Below are 24082 nucleotides of genomic sequence, written 5' to 3' on the forward strand. Positions count from 1 at the left end.
CATACTACTTTTAAAAATATACATATGTATGCTAATTTTTAGAATGCATTATTGAAATTTCCTAATCACTGCCTAGAGTCCCCCAAATTTGTCACCAACAAAACGTTAAAAATCCAGTAATACAAGTCATTATTTTCAATATGTAAATTACGTATTTGTGGCAGTATTTTTAATAACTATTTTTAATAACTCCATAAAGAATTAAAAGGTTATCAATTTGATATAAAATGTGCCAATTTAAATTGAGACCCCAAAAAATATTTCTTTTTTTAAAAAATATATGTTTTATTGATTTTTTACAGAGAGGAAGGGAGAGGGATAGAGAGTTAGAAACATCGATGAGAGAGAAACATCGATCAGCTGCCTCCTGCACACCTCCTCCTGGGGATGTGCCCACAACCAAGGTACATGCCCTTGACCAGAATCGAACCTGGGACCTTTCAGTCCACAGGCCGACGCTCTATCCACTGAGCCAAACCGGTCAGGGCTGCCAAAAATATTTCTAATGTAATAACTTTCACTTGTCCTATGCTCTGGAGCAGGACTACCCAGCAGGGCTCCCTTCAGTGACGAAAATAGTCTAAACCACTAACTAGTCTCTTGTGGATAATGAATACTTGGACTATGGCTAGTGCAACTGAAGAGCTGGGGTTTTTTTGTTTTATTAGATTTTGTTTTTGTTAATCCTCACCCAAGGATATTTTTCCATTTATTTTTAGATAGAGTGGAAGGAAGGGAGGCAATGGGGAGAGAGAAGGAGAGAGAGAGAGAGAGAGAAAGAGAGAGAGAGAGAGAGAGAGAGAGAGAGAGAATCAGACACATTGATCGGTTGCCTCCTGCACGTGCCCTGGCCAGGGATGGAACCCTACAACACAGGTACACTCCCTGGACCTGATATCAAATCCATGACCCTTCAGTGCTCGGGGCCCACTCTCCAACTACTGGGTACCACCGGCCAGGGCTCATTTTAATTAACTTAAACAGCCATTATCAATTTGACATAAAATATGCCAATTTAAATGAGTAATAGCTACTGTAATTAGTGTATTTTTTGAGTAGGGTGTTTGGTTTTTTTGTGTGTGGATTAGGCAAAATTTTTTCATCTCTGAGAAAGAAAGGAAGAGAGATTTACATAAATTTTCAATGAACAATCCTTGAATTTGATTACAAGTGCCTTTTCCTATTCTTGAGAACATTTATTAGTGGAAGAAAACAGTAGATGAGGTTGTTTAATATTTAGATGGAGAATATGTAATGTGACTGGGAGAGCTGCCCCACAGAGAGGTACCAGTTGGTAGATACTAAGCATGGTAAGGGCATCATAAAACATTGAGGGAGTATTTTATTATCTTATATCTTGATTATTTACAGACTATCGTTAGTAATAATTATTAAATGGGGAAGTCATCATGAGATTAAAACTCTTCACCGTGGTCAGAAACGAAGCTTTCTAGGAAAATGCAATCACACTGAGTGCTTGAAGTTGGAAAAAGAAACTAAAAATGACTTAGTACTACCATTTAAGAGGGCCAATAACTTTAGAGCTAGCAAGACTCCTAGAAATTATGTAGCCCTACAGGCTAATTTTTCAGGCTAATCAGATAAAGCACCATGTTCAAACAATTAGGGACAGAGCCAGGACTGGAACCTTAGGTCTCTTGACTCCTATTTAGTGTATTTAGCAAAAAGCTTTATTTATTACTTTGCCTATTATGTACTTCCACAAAAATTAAGCTTTATGTTTAACGCATCGATTCGAATTAAAATTGATTAAAATAATAAATGGTTTATTACCTTTAGTATTTGAACATTTCGACACGGTGATTTCTTTCTCTTTCTTTTCATCTACTCCGAGAAATATGATCCTCTGTGGAATGTAGCAATCACCTCCTATGACAGTACCTTACTGTTAGTGGCAATGATGGCAGAACGCTTTACAAAATTACCTTTCCATACAGGATTATCACTTCTATAACATCTCTTTTGTCCACTTCTTTTTACACAGTTCTCAATGATACCAACCCCACCTCAATATATATCATATATGTTTAGATTAATATATATAAATATAAGTGTATATGAATACATAGTCTGAACACTTACATACTGATTCCAAGAAAATTTACATAGTCAACACAACTAATTTGCCTTTAACGTAAAATAATCTTTCACCATTTAGAGATAGAGTAAATATAATTTATCTTCCATATATCATCAGATATATGAATTCAGGTTTTTTTCCTTAAAGATCTTCTATTTTTCACGATAAATATACACAGTTGTGTTAAATATTGCTTATGTACTTAATGGTCAGGTGCTTCACCACACAAGTCACCCTTTCTCAACATACAATACGTGTTTTAAATGACCTTTTATAAAGGTGACACCCAAATGTGAGCTGCCCTGTACAGAAATCAGTGAAACTAGTATAATAATATTTGACATTTATGGAGCCTTCTTTTATATGTCAGACACTTGCCTGAGTACTTTACATGACTTATCACATATACTTATCTTCCTATACTCCTCCTAATAATTCAATGTGAGTTTTACCTTAGCTATTTGCTAGATGACACATGTTACTGAATCATTTTGAAATCTTGTGGGCAACAAACATTTATTATTCCCTTACAATCTGTACCATGTCAGGTCTTTTCCAAATTGGAGAAAACCTACTATTAATGTCTTGATCTTTTTTTCCTTATCTTTAATAAGGCATTTTTAGAATTAAATTCCCTGGGGTGACATTGATTAATAAGATTATTCAGATATCAAGTGTACAATTCTATGATACATCATCTGTATATTGCATTGTGCGCCCACCTCTCAAAGTCAAATCATCTTTTCTCACCATTTATTTGACCCCTTTTACCCATTACACACCCGCCCCTTCTTCCCTCTGGTAACCACCCTACCATTCTCTGTGTCTATGAGTTTTTGTGTGTTTTTCTTGTTTTTTTCATTTGTTGCTTTTTTTTTACATCCCAGATATAAGTGGAATCATATGATTCTTCTTAATTTTTTCTGTCTGGCTTATTTTGCTTAGCATGATATTCTCAGTATCCACCCATGTTATTGCAAATGGCAGTACTTAATCTTTTTCTTATGGCTGAGTAGTATTCCATTGTATATATGTATCACATTTTCTTTATCCAATCACCTAGTGAAGGACACTTTGGTTGTTTCCATGTCTTGGCCACTGTGAATAATACTGCAATGAACATAGGGGCGCTTATATCTCTCTGAATAAATGTTTTGGAATCAGAAGATGGGTTGCTGGGTCATATGGTAACTCTACTCTTAATATTTTGAGGAACCACCATATTGTTTTCCATAGTGGCTGTACCAGTATAGTTTTCTGGCAGCAGTGAATGTGGGAATGAGGTTTCCTTTTCTTCCACAACCTCTCTAACACTTGCTATTACTTCTCTTCTTGATAATAGCCATTCTAAGAGGTATGAGGTGGCATCTCATTGTACTTTGATTTGCATTTGTCTAATAGCTAGTGAAGTTAAGCATCTTTCCATATCTCTCTCGGACATGGGTATGCATCTCTTCTTGGGAGGAGTGTCTGTTCAGTTCTTCTGCTCATTTTTTAATTGGATTGTATGTTCGTTTGGTGTTGAGTAGTATAAGTTCTTTATATATTTTGGATATTAACTCCTTCCTGGAGCTGTTGTTTGCAAATGTCTTCTTCCATTTGGTTGGTTGCCTTTTTGTTTTGTTGGCTGCTTCCTTTGCTGTGCAGAAGCTTTTTAGTTTCATATAGTCCCGTTCATTTATTTTTTGCCTTTACTTCCCTTGCTTTTGTGGTCAAATTCATAAAATCTTCTTTAAGACTAAGGTCCATAAGCTTACTATCTATGTTTTCTTCTATGCAATGTATTGTTTTAGGTCTTTAATCCATTTTGAGTTAAAATGCAAGACCTTGCTGATCCCAGTTTGAGTTTACTTGTTAAACTTGGCTCATTGTCCCAATATATTAACTTCTAGTCACATGTAAATTTTATAAACATGTTTCCATTCACCCACTCATTTAATTGTCTAAACATAATAAAGGCAATTATTTTACAAATATTTACAGAGAACACAGCCATTACCAGATATTCTACTACAGGGATTCATCTGGGGCAACTGATCATGTGCAGTTCCTGGTCTTAAAGAGCTTACCAAAAGCCAACAATAAACATGGCAAGTGATTTTGATGAAACAAAATTAGTTATAAGAGAAAATTCAGACTCATTTATTATATGAAGATATATTGAGGATCAACCAGCAATAAAATAACTCACCTCCATTTTCAAAAGCAACAATGTCAGTCCTTGGTTTCCTATCCAATGATGCTTTGACCTCACCGTGCCTTTCAATTAGGCTAAATTTTGTTGGGACTGTAAGACCATCCCCTTGAAATTAAAAAAATAAAAATAAAAATTACCCCAGGAACCATTGAGTGCTTACATAAGTTTATGATAGAATTCATAATGATAGTAAAAAACCTAAAAATTAACAAAAGAATTGTTTATATAATGACATGATGAACAATAAATTACATGAATTTTAAGCACATTTTGTAATTATCAGGAAAGTGTCAAACAAATTTATTTTCCTATGTGGAAAATTAATAATGACAATTTAAAAATTTAAGCAATCTAACATTATCATGTGTGCATGTGTTTAGATTATTTAATGTTTCTTATATAATGAGTTTTGTTATATTTGTTTATATCTATTCATTATGAAAAAATTGAGTAAAAAGTATCACTCTACTACTGAAAAAAATGCTAATTATACTGTGCTAAACAATTCTCACCATTTCCCTTATACATGTCCAATTTTCTTCTAAAATAAACTATTAAAAGCAGAATAAAAGAAATATGACAATCTAATGAAACGCGTGATTGGAATCTAAACCAGGGGGGAAAAAATCTTCATTTTGCTATAAAAGATATCAATGGAACAGTTCAGGAAATTTTTCCTGAATTTGATATTTATACTCCAGTTATGTAAGATAAATGTATGAGCATCATGTATGAAACTTACTAACAATTCAAAAATAATAATAACAATGTGTATATTTACAGAGAGAAAGTGAAAATCACATATGTAAAATGTTAACATTTGGGGAAATCTGGGCAAAGAGTGTTCATGAATTAACTGAAATTATTTTAAGATAAAAAGCTTTTTGTTTCTTTTTTTATTGATTGATTTAAGAGAGGGAGAGAGAAAGAAACATTGCTTTGTTGTTCCACTTATTTTGTGCATCGCTGGTTGCTTCTTAAATGTGTCCTGACAGGAGATGGAACCTGCAATCTTGGCATGTCTGCAACCTGCAAACTGAGCTACCCGGGAAGGGCATAAAAAGCCTCTTAAAACATAATATAAAGCCAAGGTGCATATAATTGTCTTTATTATCTACCATTTTTAATATGCATTGCTAGCTTGGTTTCTTTACTTTTGTTTTGTTATTGTTTGGGGGTTTTTAGGGATTCTTTTTGTGTGGGTAATCTGTAATGTGAGCAATCCTGTTGTTTCCTACATGACTTCTACCTCAACTAGTTCTTGCTGATTGTTCTACCATCTGATGGTGTGCTGCTGCCACCTAGCGCCATGTGTTTAAATGGTTTGCAAGACATACTTTATTTTTTTTTTATTTACTTATTCATTCATTCATTCATTCATTATTTTTTAATCCTCACCTGGAGATATTTTTCCATTTTGTTGTTGTTAATCCTCCATTGATTTTTAGGGAGAGTAGAAGAGAGAGGGAAAGACAGAGAGAAATATCGATTGAGAGAAACACATCGATTGGTTGCCTCCTGCACGCCCCTGACCAGAGCCCCTGCCAAGAGATAGTGCCCCTGACCAAAAAGGAACCTGGGATACTGTGGTCCGCAGGCCAGGGCACTATCCACTGAGCCAAACCGGCTAGGGCCAGGATAGGCACTTTAATCTTTATTCTATACTCATCTTGATCCTGGGAGGCTTTCCCAACTTTTTAAAAATTTCATTTTTAGGTAGGAAGAGATTTAGATTTCTCCTACTGCTGCAAAACTGGTTTTTTAGCTCATCCTAGTGGCAAGAAAATTATATAAATGTATGGCATCTATGGATTTTCTCTGAGTTCTTGGTTTTGTAGCCAGAAAACAATGTTCTTATCTTGCCAAAGGAAACATGTTCACCAACAGCCAAATCAGATTCACCAAAATCAGAGTCACCAAAATCAGATTCGCCAAAGATCCATGAAAGTCACAGCCCTGGAATTATCTTCCTAAATCACCCCTGTAATTGTCTGATACACAGAGGCACTCATCCAATGAACAAATGCACCCTTGTTCTGTCACTAATGTCATTGTACGGATCTCCTTTAGGGCTAGGTTGCCTTTTCTATTCACAAATTTCCTTGTTCACATGGAGATTTATTTTTATAGAGAAATAAAATGATAAAAGCAAACTATTTACAGAAATACTGTAAAGTGTTTATATAGTGTCACAATGTATTCATGAAGTCTTCATTTTGTGCTCTTCTGGGAAAGCTTAATTATATTAACAGCAGCTTTCTATATCAAATTTAGGTCACACAATAAAGAAACTTCCTTATCACTCTCAATCTTGATGTACCATTTATCACTTAACTCTATAGTATATCTTACTAACTAATTCACAGCCTATCATACCAAGTATCTCTGAAATGCTGCCATTTAATTCTTACCTTCTTGTAATTCACTGCCATTTTCCAAAGGTTTTTCTAACTCTTTTTCTGGTGTAGAGGCTGTGCTTTTCGATGATGAAATATCTGGAGGCGTATGTACCCTGTAGTATTCACCTAATCTCCCACAAGAAAAGTAATGGTTAGTATATTTGTCACATCAAGTACTAGAAAATTCACAAATGTTTGATTTCTTACCAGATTTATAACACATCTCCTTTATTGCTCTTTTTTCTTCAATTTCTTCAGGAGTCTTTGTCCATAAACTTGAAGCATCTATAAGATATATAATTTTAAAATTAAATCGTCCCAAAGCCAAATAATCTAAAAATGTATTAACCAAAATGAAAAATCCCATTGTTCTCATGGATAGATTACTATTTTGCTATTTTAATTTTTTAAATCAATAATTTGTAGACTGGAAAATATTTCTAATTTCTATATTTCACATATTAGAACCAGTCAAGAGAAAAGAAATGACTAATTATACATTATGTGTCTTAAGCTGGAGCTACAGATTCACATGCTGAGATCATTTTTGTTTGTTTAGAGCAGTGGTTCTCAACCTGTGGGTCAAGACCCCTTTGGGGGTCGAACAACCCTTTCACAGCAGTCGCCTAAGACCATCGGAAAACACATACATAATTACATATTTGTTTGTGATTAATCACTATGCTTTAATTATGTTCAATTTGTAACAATGAAAATACATCCTGCAAATCAGATATTTACATTACGATTCATAACAGTAGCAAAATTACAGTTATGAAGTAGCAACAAAAATAATTTTATGGTTGGGGGTCACCACAACATGAGGAACTATATTAAAGGATCGCGGCATTAGGAAGGTTGAGAACCACTGGTTTAGAGGAAGATGTGGGTAAGGGAAACATGGAGCTACAGCGGACAAAAACAGAATATTCACTGGGGTGGCCTGTAGCTCACAGAAAGACACAGTCCAAGCAAAGACAGTGGGAGTTTATTTTTCAGCATATTTATCTTGTTTGTGCATATATATTGGCAGCACAGTGTTGTGATAATATGTAAGGAGCAGGATAGACTAGGATGAAAAGGAACTGAGTTCTAACCTTATTTATACCTTTGCAAGGATTACTTGGGATAATGCAAAAGATAGGGCTTTATAAATTACTAGAGGCCCGGTGCACAAAAATTTATGCCCTTGGGGAGGTCCCTCAGCCTGGCCTATGCCCTCTCACAGTCTGGGACCACTCAGGGGATGTCCATCTGCTGGCTTAGGCCTGCTCCCGGGGGACCGAGCCTAAGCTGGCAGTCGGATATCCCTCTGGCAGCCCAGGAGCCCTCGAGGGATGTCCACTTGCCAGCGGGGACCAGGCCTAAGCTGCAGTCGGACATCCTTAGTGCTGCTGAGGAGGCAGGAGAGGCTCCTGCCATCACTGCTGTGCTGGCAGCTGACAGCCTGTCTTGTAGCTGAGCAGAGCTCCCCCTGTGGGAGTGCACTGATCACCAGGGGGAAACTTCTGCATTGAGCGTCTGCCCCCTGGTAGTCAGTGTGTGTCATAGTGACCAGTCATTCCCAGTCATTCTGCTGTTAGGGTCAATTTGCATATTATTATTTTTATTATATGCCTGGTGCATGGGTGGGGGCCAGCTGGTTTGCCCTGAAGTGTGTCCCAGATCAGGGTGGGGGTCCCTCTGGGGTGCCTAGCAAGGATGGGTTAGGGGCTGAGGGCCATTTTCAGGTTGGCCACACCCCCTTCAGGGAGGGGGTTCTTCTGCTGGGGTGCCTGGCCAGCCTGGGTGAGTGGTTAATGGCTGTTTTCAGGCTGGCCACAACCCCTTCAGCGGGGCAACCAGTCTCCTGCTTGCTCCAGCTCCGTGGCTGCGGGCCGCCATCTTGATTGGTTTAATTTGCATATAGTCGCTCTGATTGGCCGGTGGGCATGGCTTAAGGCATAGCAAAAGTACAGTCAATTTGCATGTTTCTCTTTTATTAGATTAAACTGTTCTATGGATCTTTATAATGTTAAGGATTAAATGTGAGACTGATAGATGTAATGCAATAAATAGATGGACACAGGCATATCAATGCTAAGTTATATATAAGTAAAATAAGTGAGCCTGGCCGGCATGGTTCAGTGGTTGAGCATTGAACCATGAACCAGGAAGTCACGGTTTGATTTCTGGTCAGGACACATGCCCAGATTGTGGTCTTGATCCCCAGTGCAGGGCATGCAGGAAGCAGCCAATCAGTGATTCTCTCTTATCACTTAAATTTCTATCTCTCTCTCACTCTCCCTCTCTGAAATCAATAATAATATATAAAAGATAAATAAAAGGAGTTTATTAAGCAAATGAGCAGTGAAAACTCTTTTAAAAATAAGAGATTGATATCAATACAAGCAACTTTACATATTTAAACAGGAAAACTGTCTCCCACCCCTTATACAACAAAAACCTTCTAATCCAAATAATAAGCATGTATAAACATAGAGCAAATTAGAACATAATGAATTTAGCATACTTATTAAATTTAAAGCTATCTCCTCATCAAAATATGCCCTTATATATTACACTATAAAACTCTAGAAGTAAAAAAATATGTGGAAAATATTATGAGGTTTTTTTGAATGTGCATTGTAAATATGAGAAAACGTTTACTAACCATTCTGCTCATTTCCTTCCTCCTCTTCCTCCTCAAAGTTGGTTTTTAAAACTAAAGGATGTTGAATGGGTCGTGATATATTCTCCTGAGGTTTCAGGGGCTCCTGACTCTGGGTCGGGGGTGGAGTTCCTTCCTGAGTATCTTTTTGTAGTGTAATATCTACAGAGAAAATGCAACATTTCAGTCTTATCAAAATATATAATGATCAACCGTTGTTCTCCTGATTAACTGTATATTTATGAAAAGGTTATTAAACTAACATAAAAAATCAACAGCCTAGATCAGCCGTGGGCAAACTATGGCCCGCGGGCCGGATCCGACCCATTTGAAATGAATAAAACAAAACAAAAAAAAAGACCGTACCCTTTTATGTAATGATGTTTACTTTGAATTTATATTAGTTCACACAAACACTCCATCCATGCTTTTGTTCCAGCCCTCTGGTCCAGTTTAAGAACCCATTGTGGCCCTCGAGTCAAAAAGTTTGCCCACCCCTGGCCTAGATGGTGTGGAAAGTATATTAATACATACATATTAGATAGTAATTTAACCAAAAATTGGTATATCACACACTTTTGGTATAAGTCAAAAGTGATCACAAGCATTACCATATTCTTACATTAGATCTGCAGGATAAGTCTATAACTTAATGAATCACATTATGACAAATTAACAAAGTCAAGCTCACTTAAGGCATAACTTATGCTGGCAGAGTTTGTGTATCTTATTTGGAAGTAAGAAAAAACGATGCCTTCGGATTTCTCTATTGGCTACACAGGAGTTAGACTAGCCAAAGCTCTAGGTCATATTTAAATGTTCTCTGACCTTCATAAGTAACCAGCAATTAATGGAAGCGGCTAGTGAATACATGTACATTTATAATTACTAAATCAACTTTCTTTGTTTTCTACACCAATATTTATCTAATCTGGCTAATTATCAGAGTCAACTAAAGAAAATTTTCAAAGCATCTTTTGGATCTCTGCTTTCTAAACTTCTGGCTCAGCAGGTCTGGATTAAGCTGGGAAATCTATACTGTTGTTTCGATATCTCAGGTAAATTATAAAGGCAGCCAAGTTTGGAAACCACTGCTCCAAATCAATGATCTTCTAACTGGGGTCCTGGGTCATGAGAAGACTTACATATCTATTTTTATGCCAGAATCAAATGATCATGATTACTGTAGCTTTGTAGTAATTTTTAGATTTTGAAATCAAGTGTGAGTTTTCCAATGTTATTCTTTATTTTCCATATTGTTTTTACTATTCTGGGTCCCTTGAACTTCCCTATATATTTCAGAATCAGCTTATCAATTTCTGTAAATAAGTTGGGATTTTAATAAGGGTGGCATTGAATCTATAGGTCAAGTTAATCTATAGGGCTATAGGTCAAGTCAGTATTTTCATATTAACAAAAAACCAATTTATAAACAATGGTTAGCATTTAATTTTTTTAAGTTTCATTAATTTCTTTCAAAATGTTTTATAATTTTTGCACTTTGTTAAAAAAATTCATAAATATTTTCTTTTATTGTAAGTGAACTTTTTCACTGAGTTTATTTATTGATAGTATATAGAAATATAATATTTGTATATTAATCTTGTAGCCTGCAATCTTTAGAATTTTCTAAATAAAAGATCATGCCATAAAGATAGTTTTACTTCTTCCCTTTCAATATGAATGCCTTTAATTGGTTTAATTGTCTATTGTCCAAGTCTTCTGGATTGAATATAACTGGCAAGCATGAGCATCCTCATCTTGTTGCTGATCTTGTGGGGAAAGCTTTCAGTCTTCAGTATTAAGTACACTACAGGATATATACGAAAAATCCACAGCTATCAGGTTGAGCAAGTTCCTTCCTATTCAGAACTTGTTTAGTGTTTTTATTATCATGAGACAATGGCTTTGTCAAATGCTTTTTCTTCATCTATTATCATTAACATGTGTTTTTTGCCCTTTATTTTATTGATTTGGTGTATTACATTGACTTTTTGAAGTTAGACCAATCTGTATGTCTGGGATAAGTCCTATTTGGTTATGTACTACAATCCTTTTTTAATGTTCTTTAATAGAGTTTGCTACAATTTTATTGAGTAAAACAAGGGTTATTTGAGCACAAGCACTACTATACCATAACAATTTGATAACTGAGAGGGCTACTAAGTGATTAATAGGTGGGTAGTATATACACCTTGAATACACTAGAAGGAATGATTCATGTGCAGGGCAGGACTGAGCAGGACCATGTGAGATTTGATCATGTTACTCAGAACAGCATTCAATTTAAAAGTTATGGATTGCCCTAGCCAGTGTGGCTCAGTGATTAGGAGCATTAGCCCATGCACCAAAGGGTTGCGGGTTTGATTTCTGGTCAAGGTCTCATACTTGGGATGTGGGTTCAATCCCGGGGCCCAGATCAGGCTCATGTGGAGAGACAACCAATTAATGTCTCTCACACATCCATGTTTTTCTCTCTCCCCCCTGCCTCCTTTCCACTCTCTCTAAAAATCAATAAATAATATGTGAAGGAAGGAAGTGGAAATAGTTTTAGGAGAAGGAAAAATATTAATTTTTAAAAATTGCTTACTAAAATATTTATTACCCTTTTTAAATTGTGAAATATAGCACATATGCAGGACAGTACACAAATCATAAAAGATATAATGTAACAAACATCACAAAGCTAACACCTAACTCAAGAAATAGCCTGTGTCCTCTCCAGTTTATACCATTTACTTTTTTAAAAATATATTTTTATTGATTTCAGAGAGGAAGGGAGAGGGAGAGAGAAATAGAAACATCAATGATGAGAGAGAATCATTGTTTGACTGCCTCCTGCACGCCCCCTACTGGGGATTGAGCCCAAAACCTGGGCATGTGGCCTTGACTGAAATCAAACCCAGGACCCTTCAGTCAGCAGGCCGACCCTCTATCCACTGAGCCAAACCAGCTAGGGCCAGTTTATACCACTTTCCTTCTCCATACCTATTATAGGTAAACACTTTGTGATTTTTCTTCTAGTTTTATTAGTAGGTATGCATCTATAAAAAATTAAAGTTTAATTTTGCTTAGTTTTGAACATTTTTTTAAATGGAAACAAATAGTATCTTCTTCTTTGTCTTCATGTAGTCAACAATATAACTCTGAGCTGCATCCTAGTCCTAAGTTATGCATAACTTTATCTTGATGAAATAATTTTAGATTGTTTTCCAAACTGCTTGTTTCAACCTATATAACTAACTACAGTGCACGAGAATTCCCAATGTTCTTTGTCTTTACCAACAGCTGGCAGATTTAAATGTTTTTGCTAGTAATGGATGCATCATGATATATCAGTGGTTTTCAATTTTAATTTCTGTAATTACTAATAAATGATCACATTTTCATTTGTTGACTGACATTGGACTCCTAATTTTCAACTGTCTGCTTTCTGCTCATTGTTCTATCACAGTGGTTCTCAACCAGAGATAATTTTAACCTGCTTCCCCTAAGGAACACTTGGGAATGGTTGGATGTATTTTTGGTTGCCACAACTGCAAAGAGTTGGCATCTAGGGGTAGATGCGCTGCTAAACATCCTAAGATGCATAGCTAGACACCCCCACAACAAAGTATTATCCAGCACAAAATGTCAATAGTGCCTTTCCTTTTGATTTTTCATCAAATATTGAGTCCAAGTCTTTGGGGGAATCATATAAACGGCATGTACTACAGTATCTTCTCCCATTCTGTGGCTTATCTTTACACCCTTTTAACGAATACAAATTTTTATATTAATGTATCCAATTCATGCATCCTTTCTTGAATAGACAATATTTTTTTGTGTCTGATTGCCTTCTGAAACCTTTAAAGGTTGACCTTTTACATTTTGGTCTATGACCTACCTACAATTGATTTTTATGTATTGTGTGAGAGAATTTCATTTTTCCCTCCTTAACTGAAAAGACCATCCTTTCCCCCTCGCTCAGTCAGGCTACCTGTTACAAATCAAGTGTCCGTCTCTGCAAGGATGGTTCCAGATTTTTATTCTGTTCCATTTGTCAATTTGTTTGGCTCAGCCAGCACTACACTGTCATAATCTTTATCACTTTAGAAGCCTTGGTATCTGGTTGAACAAGTCCTATAATTTTGGTTTCTTCCAGCAAGTCTTGACTATTCTTGGCTTTTTGAATTTCCAGATAAATTTTAGAACCTGTTTGAATTTGAGATTGTTGTTCTTATATTTTTTAAATAGATGATGGGCATCAGATCATTATGGTAATTCACAGGTTATTGGATGTATTATAAAAAATAATAAAAATTTTATTTTTAAATTTTAGTATTGATAAAATGTTGGGAAGTACACCCTTTGCAACTATTCAAATTTATGATGAAATGGTTTAATCAAAAATGTTTTAGAAGATAGACCATCAAAAATAAAGACCACTGCCCTAACCGATTTGGCTCAGTGGATAGAGCATCGTCTGCCTGTGGACTGAAGGGTCCCAGGTTTGATTCCGGCCAAGGGCATGTACCTTGGTTGCAGGCACATCCCCAATAGGAGGTGTGCAGGAGGCAGCTGATCGATGTTCCTCTCTCATCAATGTTTCTAATCTTTATCCCTCTCCCTTCCTCTCTGTAAAAAATCAATACAATATATTTAAAAAAAAAAAGAAAATGGTTCAAGAATGGGAAAAGTGTTTAGCTATGTCAAATGGTGCTGAGATAGCAAATAAGATTTAGCAAAGCAGACTTCACTGTTGAGCTTGGCAAAAGTTGTTTGGGTAGGGTTGGTGGCATGCATCCTGATTAGGGTACATTCAACACTGAATGAGATAAAAGAAAATGAAGGAAGTGAGCACAGACAGCTTTTTAAAAAATGTTTTGCTATGATGGGAACGGAAAAACAAGAATATGGAGCAAAAAAAAACACAAAACACCCCAAAAAACAAAACAAAAACCCTTTATTAAAAAAAAAAAAAAGATGAGAACAAAACAGTATACCTGTAAGCTGATTGGACTAATCCAGCAAAGGGAGAAAAAAAGATGATAATGCAGAAAAAACAGAGAAGTGAACTGCTAGAGTAATAACCTTAAATAGGTACATGATGGGATCTAATGCACAAGTGGAAGACTGGCCTTCGGTGGGGGGCATGAATAGTTGGATCATCGTAACAAGAAGGAACGAACTGTATATGAAAAGTAGTTGATACAGGTAAAATCCTTGGTACTTGAGCAAACAGTCAAATAATATCAGCACTATTATCACTCTCATCATGTGACATCATCACCCCTATCCCCACCACTTTGCAGTACCAGAACTTTGCACGTATCACTCAAGCTTGGAGATTCAGATCTGGAAGATATCTAATCAGGGGACATGACTGAGACTTCAATAAGTTTACTGTAAAATGACAAAAAAACAAAACCTTAGCCATCCTTTAGTGTTGAGTAAACTATTCCCAAAGAAGAGCTAGGTATCCTTTAATAAGAGGAAGAAGAAGAAAAAGGCAAAGATACAAATTATGAACAACAAATATGCATCTATCAACAAGTGAATCTAAGAATAAAGTGAATAAATAATCTGATGAACAGAATGAACTGGTGATTATAATAGAATCAGAGACATAGAAAGGGAATGGACTGACTATTCTTGGGTTGGGGGAAGCGGTGTGGGAGATGTGGGAAGAGACTGGACAAAAATCATGCACCTATGGATGAGGACAGTGGGTGGGGAGTGAGGGTGGAGGGTGGGGCGGGAACTGGGAGGAGGGGAGGTATGGGGGGAAAAAAGAGGAACAAATGTAATAATCTGAACAATAAAGATTTAATTTTTTTAAAAAAGAAATATGAAATAGATGAATTCAGGTTAATTGCTTGGTACTTTTTTTTAAATTCTGGGATTTATTTACCTTCTATAATTGAAACTTTGTTGCCTTGAGTGAAGCTCAGAGCCTGCTGTGGCAGGCGGGAAGCTTGGCTTCCTCCATCACTGGAGCAACCAAGCCTCCTGCTTGCTCCAGCTCCGTGTCTGCCGGCCGCCATTTTGGTTGGGTTAATTTGCATATAGTCACTCTGATTGGCTGGTGGGCATGGCTTAAGGCATAGCAAAAGTACAGTCAATTTCCATGTTTGTCTTTTATTAGTGTCAATTATTATTACTAATAATTGACACTAATAAAATTGGCCCGCTGCACAAAGATTCACGCAATAGGCCTTCCTTCCCCTGGTGGCCGGCACCAAATTTCCTCAGGCACCTGGGTCCCAGGTCTTTGGTCCAGCTGCCGCAGTGCGGCTTGGCTTCTCTGCTCCAGCTGCAGTGGAGAAGCCAAGCCTCTTCAGTCTTCAGTCATCTTCAGTCTTCAGTCATCTTCAGTCTTTGCTCCGTGCCTGCATATGCAAATTAACCACCATTTTGTTGGGTTAATTTGCATACTCATCCTGATTGGCTGGTGGGCGTAGCAGAGTGACATCAATTTGCATGTTTCTCTTTTATTAGTGTAGATTACTGAAAGTATTACAGATGCCCCCCAACTTCCCCCATTTGCCTCCTCCACCCAACCCTTGTTCCACCCCAGGCCTTCATCATACTATTGACTATGTCCATGGGCTGTGCATGTATTCATATATGTTTTTTGGTTAATCTCTTCCAGTCTCCCATATCCCTCTTCCCTCTGAGATCTGTCAGCCTGTTCCATACATCTTTTGTTTCTGGAGCTATTTTGCTTTTCCATTCATCATGTTCATTAGATTCCACATATAATTGAGATCATGTGATATTTGTCTTCCTCTGACTGGCTTATTTCACTTACTATCTTTCTCCCCCTCTTCCTTCCTCTCTAAAATCAATAAAAACATTTAAAAAAAAAATAAAGTGGCCATATAGTTGGCCAAGGCATCTCTCTAAGACACTGACTTAGAATAAATGAGTATCAAATAGCTCATTCAGTTGTTCATGATAGAATAACATGGCAATTAACCAAGGAGATGAATAATTGCTCTAATGTGTCAGCTACTGTGTTTTGAACAAACTATCCCCTAGCAAAATTTGGAAAGTTCATTAAGGGGAACAGTTATTCTGAGTACACTAACCTCTAACATATGTCATGGAAGAGATAAAAAGTACCTACCATACTTGCAAAGAAAATACAAACTGTACTCAGAAATACCTACCTACTTTTCATAATTATAGCAAATATCAGCTGATTTATGTTTTCTTAGCACTATCATTTGGTTTAGCTGCTATTTTCTTTTAAACTTGTAGACGATAACCAGAGGGATTAGGCCTCTTTTTTAAATGCCTGGTTTAGCAACATTTAAATGAAGTGTCTTTCAAAAGCGTTCCAAACTTTTTTTAATTTGCTAGCAGGTTAAAGTTTAAATTGCAAAAAGACTGACAGGCAGTTTTATACTTTTAAACAAAAAAATGCAGAACTCAAAAAAAAAATGCAGAACTCTTGACAATTGCAGTTGGTGTTTAAAGACAGCATACAACAGCAAATCAACGAATGAAAAATTGCTTTTGGCAAACACCTCCTTCTGCAAGAGCACAGCTGGTGGCTTAGATAGCATTGCTGGGGCTCCAACCCACCCACTTAGTATGGACCACATGATGAGTCTTAATTCATTGGCCAGAGGCCTTAGAAATTATCACAAGTTACACATTTAAATGTCTAAATTTTATCCTATTTTAACCTGACAAAATTAAACATAAATTGAGCTATGCAATGTGAATCGATACTTTATTATTGTTGTCATAATCCTACCCTAAATTTATCAATCACATGCATTTACTAAAACATAAAAAGGTAGATTTCAACAAATGTACAGTTTTATAAAGTAATCTTTGAGGTCAGAAGATATATGGTCTCAGTTTTGATTAACATGGACCTTGGTGAATAGGTGCTCCTGGAAATACTATAGGAAATATTAGGTCTACAAAAGATCAAACTATAATTTTTGAGGTATTGAAATATTTCCAAAATGAACTGATGATATGGTCATTCAGTACATAATTCTACTGGCTTGGTCGTTTTCCTACAGTCTAGGAATTGAACCTGCTTTCCTGGAGCATAGGAATGTGTTGCGACAGAGGGAAAATAGCTGGCTGCCTAACACAAATACAGAGATGGGCAACAGTAGTTTTACAGCTGTAACACAAATGCATGATAGAAAAATGTATAAATAATAATACAAGAATAAACTCTATGTTTTGCAAACCCACAACTGTAAACCTACTTTTGCCCACCTCTGTACATACTGTTCAGAACTTTCTAGGGAACAATTGGCCAGTATGTGATAGGTAATTCGAAGTTCCTATAGTAGGTGCTTGGGATTCATCAGTGAACCAAAGGAAGATGTTGGCTCTTAAGGAACATTCATTCTAAAGGGAGGAGTCAGACAACAAACATTAGACATAGAAAACAGGTATACTATATTGTATCTGAAAAAAATTATAAGGAATATGGCAAAAATAAAGTACAGCAAGGCCAGGAAGATTGGAAATGTATAGGGAAGAAGTTAGAAGGCTAATTACATTTCAAAAAGAGTGTCCAGAATACACCTATTAAACGGTTATATTTGACTAAGGCTTTGAAGAGGTAAAGGAATTAACCATAAAGATATTGATAGAAGAGGATTTCATGCAAAGACCCTAAAGCAGGAGCATGCTAACATGCCCTAGAAAAAAGCAAGGAAGCTAGGGTGGTTGGAGCAGAGTGAGCAAGTAGAAGAGTTGGGGGAGATAAATTCATAGAGGTAACAGAGCACTAGATCAAGTAGAGTCATTTAAGCTTCCTTAAGAAATCCCCAAAGTACAGAATTCAGAGCTTTAAGGTTGGTGAACATGTCCACGTACCAGGAAAGTGGCATACCCCAACCCCACAGGAACAGATGTTCCTGTGCTCCCGCCTTTTCAGACCTTGCCTTATGTATCTCTCCACCTAGCTGTTTATCTGTATCCTTTATAATATCCTCTATCTATACTAATAAAAGGGTAATATGCTTATTAGACTGGACGTCCTTCCTGACAAAGCCAGGCCTGGGAGAAGCCGCCCACCCACTGTCCCTGGGGCTAGCACCTGCAGCTGCAGCCCAGGAGAAGCAAAGCTGAAGCCACTCGCCCGGGTGTGGGGCTGAGGCAGAGGTGGTTAGGGGTGATCAGGCAGGTGAGCAGTTAGGAGCCAGCGGTCCCGGATTGCAAGAGGGTGCAGGCCGGGCTGAGAAAACCCCCCACCCATGCACGAATTTTGTGCACTGGGCCTCTCATTATATAATAAACTGGTAATGTAAGTAGGAGTTCTGAGTTCTGTGAGCTATTCTAGCAAGTGATTCAATTCAAGGAGTGAAATCATGGGAGCCTCCAAGTTGTAGCTAAGTTAGTTGTGGGTAACCTAGGGTCTACTACTTGCAATTGATATCTAAAGTTGGGGGTACTCTCTGGGCCAGTATGGGTCAGTGGTTGAACATCGACCTATGAACCAGGAGGTCACAGTTCGATTTCGGTCAGGGCACATGCCCCAGTTGCTGGCTGGATCCCCAGTAGGGGACATGCAAGAGGCAGCCGATCAATGATTTTCTCTCATCACTGATGTTTCTATCTCTCTCTTCCTCTTCCTTCTTCTCTTTAAATAAAAAATATATTTAAAGAAAAACAAAGTTAAAATAAAGTTAGCTCATTAAGACCTGTGTTTGGGGTCTTTGCTAATTCTGATTATCATCAAAATAAAATTGAATTGTAGGATACTCAGCTAATGTCACAGAGAATTGTTTGTTGTAGGTGGGGCAAACACCCGTCTGCTGTTAGAAGTGTTGTGAGTATGCCAGTAGGGTAAGAGTGAAGGAAAAACACAGAAGTGCTTTTTCCCCCTAGACAAACTGACAAAAATGGGGCCAATCACTTTGTAGATGCAAAACTACCATCCCAGTAGATTACCTTTCAGCAGTGATCCATCCATCCCCCATCCGTCTATCTATCTATACATCCAGTTTTACTGGGCATCTGTGCTCTAGATAATGTGCAAAGCATTGGTAAGGGAACTAGTTATGATCCCCATCCTTGTAATGTTTACAGTTTAGTAAGAGAAACACTGGTCAAGCTATTACATGTATGATGAAAATTATGAGAATTTTCCAGAAGACTATAACAGGGAGACTTAATTTCTTGTTATCCATTTGCCAAGGATTATCTGAAGCCAAATTTTCACATCACAAGGACTGATACCCTGTAGGCTTATTTTTAGAACTATTCCATCAGGAGAATGTCATGGTCACAGCAAGAGAACAACATCAGGGAAACCTGCCACCGCCAATGTCTTAAGCAAGGTTCTTGCCATTCACTGTTTTAGGGCCTGGCGTCTTCTGAATCTTCCCCACCCCCTGAAAGTAGAGCAAGGTTCACCACATAATAGAACCTCAGTATCATTTGGTTGGATTAAATTGTGCTACCGGTTTTGCAGCATTTCCTCTACCACTGAAGTCTTAGAAAGAACCACAATTATAGCTGCTCTTCTGGAAGCAGAAGTGTGCAAAACAGAGCATGTCCTTGCTCTCCCTACCTGTCAGAGGTTCCTACACATTCGAAGGGACAGCGGGTGAGGCTATGACCTCTGAGCTTGACTCCAGTTGTGTGATGCTTGCAGAGACACCGTTTCCTTCTACCTAGTGGGGTCAGTAGTCATCTTATTTTTCAGATGAATAAAATCCGCTTTAGATACACAGTCACAGAAAGTTTAACTTGCTTTGTTCACTTCCTTTATCGTGTTAGCTACTTGATGACTCATTCTAACTTCATCTCATGATTCTTGATAGAATCCTCCCAAATCATCCATTGGCTATTAAACCACATTACTCAAATTGTCATACTTTACTTAATGTGTTATTCTCTGCTGCTACTCTAAAACCAGATTATAGTATGATATGTTTATGTTATTCAAAACATATACTCACTGCTACTTGGTGGCAAAAACAATCCATTGATATTTCGAGGTTTGCTGTGATAAAAGATACAACTGATCTTCACACAGCCAAGAGGTTGAGTTTCCCAGAAACATGAAATACTGCAGTTTTGCTAAACAAAAAAAGGTGGAGAAATGTAATGATCAGATGTCATAAAAAATACCATGAGCTACAATACAATATAAGAAAAACTATTGCAATGACTGATATAGGACTGTGTGTGTTTCCTGGCTTTCAGTGTTTTTAAGCTCTGCTCTTTAAAACATGCAATGGGGCCCAACTGGCATGGCTCAGTGGCTGAGCGTGGACCTATGAACCAGGAGGTCATGGTTCAATTCTTGGTCGCAGCCGATGAATGATTCTCTCTCATCATTGATGTTCTATCTCTCTCCCTCTCCCTTCCTCTCTGAAATCAATAAAAATATATTTTAAAAAAATAAAAGATGCAAAGAATATTCCTAAAACATACTCCCCCATTTTTCTATGATTTTAAATTGAGCAAAGTGCAAAATGCCTAAAATCAAGTAGTGGAAAAATATGTATTTTCTATTGATTTATAAGAGTATAAATATTATTGAAGGGAAATCTTTTTAACAAACAATGATGCTGAGTAATTCTACCTGCATTTCCATGTGTCTAAATCTGCAAAGTGGACTTAGACATTTTCCCTCTCTCCATAATGAGCACACAGTGTCACTGCCAAGGGCTTTTTCACAGTGTCGGAATCGGCACTGGGAACCCTGAAAGAAAAAAAAGTAAACAGTGTAGAAAACTCAATATATTAGCGTTAGTGTTCAACAACAGTAGGCTGCTAATTAAAGAAAATATGAGATCAAATTATAATTTAAAAAATACTACAAATATAAGGCCATCAATTTAAAATATGACAAATTAGTCTATTTTTTAGTGAGAGATTGACAATATAACCTAATTCAATAACACATCATGTCACGAGTCGGCGATTAAACACTATTCTTTTATTATCATTGAATCCATATGGCTCACTCAGAATAAATATGAGACCAGTGATACTTTTGATCACAGCGTAATGAAGAAAGCCAGAGTGTGTTTTCATAGACTCTCCAGCCATATTCTACTTACGGAGATGCCCTCTATTACTCAACCTTTTTATTATATAATGTTTTCTCAGTCTATGAAGATACTGTTAAATGTGTTTATATAAGGAAAGTGAATGGAGCTTACATATTAAATTGTTATGGAATTTTAAGTAATCATTACATTATGGTACATTAAATATGCTTTATGCCCTCGTTTTACACAGATCAAACAATTGTGCCAATACATGTACATACCAATACTTTTTTATACTAATAAAAGCTGATGTGGATTATTTTAAGGGACTATTATACATTTTTTTATTCTTTGTCTTTTATACATAGATCCATAGTGAAAAAAAAAACTGTAAGGAATTTATTTTAGGCAGAGAGATAGATAACTTACAATAAAAGTATTCCATTAAGTTCTTCTCTATTTTGACACATATTTCATGATTGTTTCTTATCTTTGACCACCCTTTTACTCTGGTCTTCACTCTCTACTCCCTTTTTTAAGAAAAACTATATATATATTTTTTATTTCAGAGAGGAAGGGAGAAGGAGAGAGAGATAGAAACATCAATGATGAGAGGAATCATTTGTTGCCTGCCTCCTGCACACCCCCTACTGGATATCAAGTTCACAACCCAGACATGTGTCCTGGCAGGAAATTGAACTGTGACCTCCTGGTTCATAGGTGGATGCTCAACCACTGAGCCACAGTGTTGGAATCAGGGCTGGGCTCCTACCCTTTTAAAAGTGGATCTGTGGATCTCATAGTACAATACTGTGCAGAGAGTCTAGATAAGTCAGTATTTGAACTGTTGGCTCCATTACTTGTTGATAATCATGGTCAATGCATTATTCATCTTTTTGTGCTTCAGTTTCCTCATGTGTGAAAAGGATAATATGACTTCCTCACAGATTGTTTTAAAGGTTATGTGAGATGCTGTATTGTGGTTGCTATCATTTTATTGATTGATTGAGAACTTACTATCACATCAATCACTGTGCTAAGTACTTGGAGAAATATTGTGAAACAGACAAAACTCTCTGCCCATATAGAACATAAATTATATTATTACTAGAGGCCCGATGCATGAGAACTCATGCAAGAGTAGGCCTTCCTTCCCCTGGCTGCTGGCACTGGCTTCTCTCCGGTACCCAAGACCTGGGCTGCCTTCCCTCGGGCCCCCACAGGCACCCAGAACCCAGGCTGGCTTCCTTCCAGCCCTGGCTTCGTCAGGAAGGACATCTGGAAGACGTCTGGTCTAATTAGCATATTACCCTTTTATTATTATAGATTTTTAGCCATAAGGTAACAGGCACTAGAAGTGAATCTAATTCTAACAAAGAGGTTGATTATATTCAGGTTTCCTAGCAGAGATAAAACACCTTAAACTAGATACATCATGCCTTTCACTGGGTTCATTCTGGCATGAACATAAAGCTCCAAACATTGAGTTTCTACATTTATTTGGTTTCATTGTTATCCATTAATCCTAATCTCTTACATATTTTCCCCCAATTAACTTTATAAACCTAATTAATATCTGGCTAATTTGTTTATATTACTTCTTTTCCTTTTTCCATGATATAAAATGTTTGTTGTTACTTAGATTTTTGACAGGGGAAAATTCATTACTTGTGTTAATGAATTTCAAATAAGGAATCAATTTGATTTATTAAACTAAGTTTGATAATGACCTGAATTTATTTGAATTTATATGACTGAAACCACATTAACCAAAACACTATGATGTGTCATATTATGTTTCCATATTAGAAATTTGATATTTCAAAGAACAATAATATAGGCAAAGTGCCACATCAAGATGAAAAGAGCCATTGGCATGTAACTGGCATTTATAAGGGCAGTTTAAACGAATATTTTAAATTATCACAGATTTCCTCAGAGAAATTCACTATATCAATAATACATGATAATTTTTTACTTCAGATTTTAAATACATAAAATATTTTACATAAAAATAGTAAATTTTGATTCAGCAATACAAATTATTGCCACATCTTCCTTCATTCTAGAAATCTTTAACATGTGAAGTACTATAAATTGTATATTTACCTTTATGCATGTGGAATTAAAAAAGAAATAGCAGTCATTCCCAACTTCTGCCATTTGCAACTTTCTTGCTGCTAATCCAATGTTTTTTAATATAAAAATTGCAGAAATACAAATATAAGAACTATCAGTGTGTAAGGGGAAAAATAATTTCTTTTCCACAGTCTTTCAGGCTATCAGTATTATTCCTTTAAAACTGACCTCCTGTTGACAGTATATTACACAATAGATACTTCTTAAAGAAATTTAAATTAGAAGATACCTTCTCTAGCTTTGCAGAAATGTTGAAAGTGGTTGCTAGTAAGCACACAAACTCAAACTTCCAGAATTTTCCTCACTGTTATCAAATCCATTGTTTGGTCATCATAAATGACCTCACCTATAACTGTAGGTTAGTTTGCCTTACTGAATACCATGCAGTATTTCTCTTACTCAATTCTTGTATATTAACCAAAACAGCTAGTAAAAATAAAATAGTATATTTTCTTTCAATGTTCTGATTGAATATGAACATAAACTAGCTCATAATTGTATATCTCAAAAGTATTATTTCAAAGTAAATGGCTATTTTCCTAAACCTTATTTCTACATATGGTTTGAAAACAAAACTGAAGTTTTAGATAGGTAAATATATTATCTATATTCTAAGATAATAAATTA

The 24082-nt window shown here is 36.5% G+C and overlaps 1 protein-coding gene across 1 annotated transcript in view; it reads right to left on the reverse strand.

The window, feature by feature from the left end:
* LOC102754584 (chromosome unknown open reading frame, human C12orf50) overlaps nt 1–23732 on the reverse strand; it is a 31298-nt gene extending 7566 nt beyond the window's left edge. The window contains exons 1-8 of the mRNA XM_006774731.1: nt 23685–23732; nt 20905–21024; nt 20276–20396; nt 9351–9509; nt 6905–6982; nt 6710–6823; nt 4293–4403; nt 1795–1890 (exon numbers count right to left, since the gene is read on the reverse strand). Coding sequence (XP_006774794.1) covers nt 1795–1890; nt 4293–4403; nt 6710–6823; nt 6905–6982; nt 9351–9509; nt 20276–20396; nt 20905–20916 — 691 coding nt within the window. The 5' untranslated portion in view covers nt 20917–21024; nt 23685–23732. The remainder of the gene's footprint in view (nt 1–1794; nt 1891–4292; nt 4404–6709; nt 6824–6904; nt 6983–9350; nt 9510–20275; nt 20397–20904; nt 21025–23684) is intronic.
* Between the last annotated feature and the right edge of the window lie 350 nt (nt 23733–24082).

Source organism: Myotis davidii, unplaced genomic scaffold (genome assembly GCF_000327345.1).
Source record: "Myotis davidii unplaced genomic scaffold, ASM32734v1 scaffold108, whole genome shotgun sequence".
NCBI lineage: Eukaryota > Metazoa > Chordata > Mammalia > Chiroptera > Vespertilionidae > Myotis > Myotis davidii.